General features: G+C 49.4%; 1 protein-coding gene and 1 long non-coding RNA gene across 2 annotated transcripts in view; one reads left to right on the plus strand and one right to left on the minus strand.

The window, feature by feature from the left end:
• Positions 1 to 528, plus strand: part of LOC123363758 — a 66,488-nt gene extending 65,960 nt beyond the window's left edge. The window contains exon 17 of the mRNA XM_045005102.1: positions 219 to 528. Within this exon, the coding sequence (XP_044861037.1) occupies positions 219 to 298 (80 nt within the window). The 3' untranslated portion in view covers positions 299 to 528. The remainder of the gene's footprint in view (positions 1 to 218) is intronic.
• Positions 529 to 1,286: 758 nt separating this feature from the next.
• On the minus strand, positions 1,287 to 5,686 carry LOC123363760. Its single transcript, XR_006576886.1, has 5 exons — positions 5,457 to 5,686; positions 4,862 to 5,026; positions 4,500 to 4,577; positions 2,464 to 4,067; positions 1,287 to 2,026 (listed from the first exon to the last, which is right to left on the minus strand). It is a non-coding gene; the product is annotated as an uncharacterized LOC123363760 (long non-coding RNA).
• Between the last annotated feature and the right edge of the window lie 930 nt (positions 5,687 to 6,616).

Consider the following 6,616-nt stretch of genomic DNA (forward strand, 5'->3'; position numbering starts at 1 on the left):
TTCTGTGTGCACCTGGAAATTGGGTACCATTCTGATCATTAAGACTCCTGCGATAATTCTAATAAAATATGTATAAATTTGTTTCATTTAGTATGAAATCCTCCAAAACTCATGACTATGTCCAGATGTTTCATTAGTACATTTGTTTGTTTTAAAATAATCATTATTAGAACTTTATCAGCAAATCACTCATCTTCTCTTCTCCCTTTTTATTAAAGGTATTGACATTCCAAATGTGATAAGGATCTTGACTGAAAGTGGGACTCTTAGAGCACCAAACAGCAACAATGTGCAGTGATATGGGAAAACAAGAAGTGAAATTAATATTGTAATGTGTAAACTGAAAATTTGTCACTTGTATGCAATTAATTTCAGTGTGTTCAAACTCTGTACAGTGGTACTTGTTATATCTCCAGAGTAATAGTTTGATTTTGCAGATTTGTGTGTTATATTTATTTCTCCCAATTGCTGGAATTTCTGTATTTGTGGAAAGAGACTGTAATGTTGATAAAAAAATATTTTTTCTTTGTTAAAGATAATCATTTTTGAAAATTACCCCTAAAAATGGTTTAGCTATATCTTGGCTAGAAAGCTTTTACATAGTGGAGGGCTGATCTTTTCCCCTCCTAATTCTTCATAAAAATAACTAAAGAAAGGAATTGCATGGGTAGAATAGAATATACACGCTTGAACCTTCTAGGTCATTAGTTCAAATTTGACTCAAGATTATCTATACCCAAAAGATACTTCCTTTTGCAGCTATTCATTGGCCACTGGATCTGATCCAAAGTCCCCTTTTAGTCAAAAGAGAGACTCCCATTGACATATGTGGGCTTTGGATCAGGCCCCATCATGTGTGAGATAAGATTATAGTGTCAATCTGGTTCCTGGTTGAGGTGTCCAAATTGCATGAAACCCATCAGTGTTGGAAACTTAATTGGAAGACTCACCAAACAGGGCAGAGATTGAAGTGTCTCTCCAAGTGATCTAGTCAGATCATGGTTGAGATACAATGCAGTGATTTTTATTTGCTCAGTGAGAAACGTATCCCAATGGTTATCACTGCCTGCTGTGTCCTGCATAATATCTATGAAGCAGAGAGGGAGGATAGTTGCCGCTGGGATGGAGGGCGGAGATGGAGCGGTTGTCTACCGAGTTTGAAGTGCCATTAGAAGAGCTCTACACAGATCCATACAGCTCAGGGAGGCTTTGAAAAGAGCACTTTAACAGCGAGCCACAGTAATGTGTTGTGTACTGAGCTCTAGCTGGCTCTGCAGTTTGGGGGCTTGTTAGGAATTTTGTGGTGCTTGCTGTACATTTATGATTATTACACTGTTTGCCACTGATCCTATGAGTTGTGTCACAGTAGTTATTGTATAAGTGCTTTCACTAGCGCTAGGCATTCTGCAGCACAGGTTGGGAACTAATAAAGATGAATTATTTTCCAAACAAAAGAATTTAATTGACTAACGAAAACACTTCAAAAAATTTGTGCGCAAGCTAAAAGCAAATCCATACATTTAAGCTTTGAATATTAACAGAGCTTAAAGAAGGGGAAGGAACATTCATGTCTATTTTAGCTACACATACATCAACCATGGCTTTCGTAGGTTTGTGTATGAGAAGCTGTGATTGTCCTTAATGTCCCCAAGGGTGGAGGGGTAGGGTTAGGGATGTGGACCCTGATGCCAAGTGGAGTGTTGTCTTGGAAAGTGAAGGGAGGTGCTATACTGGAATTCTCCATGGACTCCAAAGGGGTGAGCTGGGATTGTTGAACATGTAGGTCTACAAGAGTCTGCAGCATCTGTTTTTGCTGCCAGAGAAGCCCCATTATGTCCGGGCGCATCTCCCTCTCCTATTCCTACTGAGACTTGCTCCTATCCTCTCTTTCCTTCATACAATCTTCAATATTCATCCTCCAGGCCCTTGGTTCAAGGTCTGATGCAACACTGGCTTACAAGATCTTGATCAACATGTCATTCTGAGTCCACATCTTTCAGGCATTCCCTGGCTGCAATGGCAGCAGCTTCAGATAAAACACACAGAGAGACCATTATTAAGGTTAAGATTTTGTCATGGTTATTTTTGGTAAAAGTCACAGAGAGGTCGCAGGCAATAAACAAAAAATCACAGGAGCTGTGACTGTCCATGACTTTTACTAAAAATGGGGGCAAGAGAGTTGTGGGGGAGGAATGACAGCTAGAGCCCCATATGAGGGAACTGAGAGTCCGAGCCCCACTGTGGGGGAACACAGCCAGGTTCCTGCTGCAGCTGCGAGAGGGGCACACAGCCCTGGCTGCAGCTCTGGCCGCAGCCTTTGGGGGCACACAGCTCTGGCTGAAGCCACAGGTTTGGGGGCATACAGCCCTGGCTGAAGCCGCAGGGTGGGGGCACACAGCCCTGGCTCCAGCTGCAAGGGAGATGCTCTTAGTTTTCACAGACAACACTGTGGCAATATTTTACCTCAACAGGCAAGGTGGAGCCCAATCTCCCCCACTCTTCTAAGAGGTGACTTGTCTTTCGGAATTCTGTAGTGCCAGTTTGGTGGATCTTGAAGCATCTAACCTTCTGGGGATGCAGAATGGTTTTGCAGACCCCCGTGGCAGATCATTTACAAGCACAAATGGTCGCTTCACCTAGATGTGACCAGACATCTTCCAATGGTGGGAATCTCCCCAAGTAGACCTATTTGCAACAAGAACCAGCAGAAAATGTCAGCAATTCTGTTCCCTGCAAGGTCGCAGCCAGGATTCCCTGACTGATGTGTTCTTGTTTCCCTTGTCAGAAAGGCTCCTCTGTGCTTTCCTGCCAATCCCACTCATTCATGAAGTCTTGCTGAAGATCAGGCAGGACCGTGTCAGAGTCCTATTCATAGGTCTAATGTGGGCCCACCAACACTGGTTCTCCACATTAATGAATCTGTCAATGAAATCTCCAATTTTGTTCCCAGTGGTTTTGGACTTAATTTCCCAAGGCCATGATTGGCTGCTTCACCTGAACCTCCAAGTGCTTCATTTAACCACATGGATGCTCCATGGTTAGATGGTAGAGAGCAGTCTTGTTCAAAAGAGGTGTAGGATGTCCTTCTAAATTGTAGAAATCCATCCACGAGAGCTACTTTCCTTTCTAAGTGGAGACATTTTTCCATCTGGTCATGTCATTCAGGGATTTTGCTGACCTACTTCTTGATCCCACACATTCTAGAATATCTGCTATACCTGAAAGGTCAAGCGTTGGCCATTTGTTCTGCCAGAGTAAACCTAGCAGCTGTTTCTGCATTCCAGCCTAATGTGGATAATCAATCTGAGTTTTCTAATGACATATCAATAAGATTTCTGAAAGGCCTAGACAAATTATATCCTCAAGTGCACAATCCAGTTCCCCAGTGGACCTCAACTTAGTGTTATCAAGACCAATTATCCGCCATGAGTCAGCGGGGAATCCTACCACAAGATGCTGCCCTCAGAGTGGTGGAAGATACCACTCCTTTCCCTTCCCTGGGTCACTTCCTACCAGTCCTCCAAACATACCAGTTCTTGTGGCTTCAGGGTCCTCAGCACCCGATGCTCCCTGGGATTCCCACGGCTGCCAGTCTCTGGGCCCGCTTCCTGGCTCCTCAGCTCCCTCCTTCCTTGCAACTGCTCCTGGGCTGGAGCTTCTGCAGGGCATCCTTCTTCCCAAGCTGCCAGCCCTGATTAATCAGTTCTGCAGGCTTTTATGCTTGACTCCCGGTTGGAGCATGCCCAGCAGAGCCTTAGGGGTGTGGTTTCCTCTGTCAGCAGGGAAGGGTTAACTCTCTCAGTCCCAGTGCGGGGCCAGTCCGTCCCGTCACAAGGGGTCTCTGGGAAGCACTGGTGAGACCCCAAACACATATCCTGGCCTCTTTCATTCACATCCCACTGCAGGCAATTAAAAATGATGTGTGGCAGGATGACAGCTGGCTCTTCGATCCATGACTGTAGCATGATCTACCTGGACTTAGATGGTGGTGTTCTCCGTGCCCAGGGTGAAGATGGCATGCACGGCAGCTTGAAGGAGGTGGGTCTCCAGTTCTGGCTCCAGGGCAGCTGTCATGGTGCAGGCAAGAGAGAAGAGCCGGTATAGGACTGTGCAGCACAGGGGTGGGACTGGCACCAACATAGCTGCAAAACTGCAGGGAACTAGGCAGAGGCTGGTGAGAATGGAAACTGAGGCACTGAGCCAGGGAATGACCAGGCCAAGGTTTCTCAGACAGACAGTGACAGGACAGGAATAGCACCTGTTCCCTGGACTCTACTGCCCCTCCTCTATCTGATCCTGGGAGTGAGCCTCTCCCCAGAGCCATTGCAATGTTACTGGAGCGAAAAAACAGCCCAGCCAGGAGTGAGGGAACCTTCCCACCACCTCTGCCACAGGAGCCACCCTTGGGAGGTGCCCTGGGAGCAGGAGGGGCAGTGACTCCCAGCCCTGGGCCTGAGCAGCACCGGGGTCAGGGGAACTGGACGGGAGGGTCTCGGTACCTGAGGTTGCCCACAGCAATCGGAGTTAGCGAGGACGCCGCCGGGTGGCAAGTTATCAGACAGCTCCTCAATGAGCTCCTGTGAGACCCAAAGGAGACCAATGAGCGTGTGAGATTCGGGCCTCACTGACACTTCCTAGTGAGGAGATTACCCAGTCAGCACCCCACACAGCCAGCAGGATCCCCCAACCTGCCTCCCGCTCCTCCGATTCCTTCCCACTAGTGACCAATCTCAGAATTTATCCTGTTTCTTCTCCCCAATCTTCAGCCCCAGCAATCTCTGCCCTCAGCTGCCCCTCCAGCACCAGCCATCCCCCATCCACTGGCCTGGGGAGACCACAGAGGAACCCTAATGCCACTCACTTGCTCTAGGTGATGGAGCGATGGATGGTGAATGTTCAGGGTTGCCTGCTGTCCCTCGCCCTCCTCCTCACGCTCCAAGCCCAAGGCAGGCTGGAGAGGGTGGTGACCAGAGGAGTTACCCAACCCAGCCAGCACGCAGGGTGATGACACTGGGCAATCGACTGGCTGTGAAAACAAGCGTCTGTCTTATTTCCAAAGGACGGAGAAACTGAGCCAGCAGCAGAGGGTGCAGAACACTGCCCTAGTGCGGGGCTGACAGCGCCTTCCAGCTCCTGACATCTTTACACAACTGCCTGGAGCCTGCTGCACTTAACAATTTCAAAATAAAATACAAATAAAATAGAATACTTCAGCTATTCTATTATGTCATAATCTGACCTGAGTAAACAGGATAGGACATCTCATATTATGCACTGCTCCTAGTGACACTCTCCAATGGATCCCTATCCTCCACCCACCATCTTCCTTCCCAGTAGCACCTGCTCTCACTCTCATTCCCCACTAGGCTCCTTGCTGCCAGGCCAGCGAATGGTGATAGGATGGCAATGAGGCCTGGGTCCCGCCCCAATCTCCTGAGTCTAATGCAGCTGTTTACCTTGTCCCCCAGCAGCTGCTGGGTTTCCCACAGGAGGGAGTAAGCGATGAGCAGCCCAGCCTGGCTGACACGCAGCAGGGGGTCGTGGATGGCCAGCACTGCCCTCCGTCTAGAGGAAAAATCTTCTCTGCCTCTCCGAGAAGAACTTGCCGAAGACCTAAAACCAACAGGATGTGAGGCACTAGCAGCTTGCCCAGAGCCAGGCTCCAAATCCTGGGGCTAGAACGGCATCTCCATCTAGTGGCCACAGGAGGCAGCCACTGCAGGGGACCCAGCCACCCCCACTCCCTGAGCTGTCTCATGCCCTGGCAGAATGTCCTTACTTCCCCCACCCTGGCCGTGTTCCTGTAGCCCAGGAGCCTGCTGTCCCAGCACCACAGCTCTTCGGCCTCCTGGATGGTCAGCCCTGGGAAAGAGACACACACATGCATTTGGCATTCATGTTGCAGTGCCTGTATCCTTCCAATCCCATTGGTGGCTGCACAGTGGGCAGAGTCCTCGCTGCGTGCCTGGCCCAACAGAATTGCAGGGGGTGGTGTAGAACAGAGAAAGAGACAGACAGAGACTCATCCTCCAGCCGGGGTCAGTCTGAAAGAAATTGGCTGGGGTCCCAGTCTCACTCTTCTGTCGGGTGCCATTTCCCAGATGGGTTCCTTACCCCTCTGGTGCAGCAGCAGTTGGTAGAGCTGGTAAACCCCCTCCCTGGCCTTCCGGCTGAGGTCCTTGCCTGGGTCACTGATGAACAGAGCCAGCTGTGCCACATGGTGACCCAGCCTGGGGAATTCTGCTGAGTTCTAATGGAAGGGAAAGGGAGAGGGGACTCCATCAGTATTTTCCTGTCAGCTCCCAGTTCCCCCTGGGCCAGGACTCGCTTTTTCCCCTCAGCCGCTCTGCGGGAGATGCTAGAGGATAGAAGCTAGAGCTAGATCCTTAATTTCCTCTGCCCCCAAGGGAGCCTGGAGAACACGGATGTGGGCAGGGCCCTCCAGGAGGACTTGCTTCCTGAGCTGCTCCAGGATGACAGGAAGGCATGAACCTGGAGCATGAGCCCCTTAAAAGCCCTGTCACTACTTAACCAGGACAAGACCTTGACTCAAGCCAAGTTCATTGCCTGCTCTGCCTCTGCCTCCCCAAGAGGAAAAAACGGTTACTCACCGTTG

Source organism: Mauremys mutica, chromosome 2 (assembly GCF_020497125.1).
Source record: "Mauremys mutica isolate MM-2020 ecotype Southern chromosome 2, ASM2049712v1, whole genome shotgun sequence".
Taxonomy (NCBI): domain Eukaryota; kingdom Metazoa; phylum Chordata; order Testudines; family Geoemydidae; genus Mauremys; species Mauremys mutica.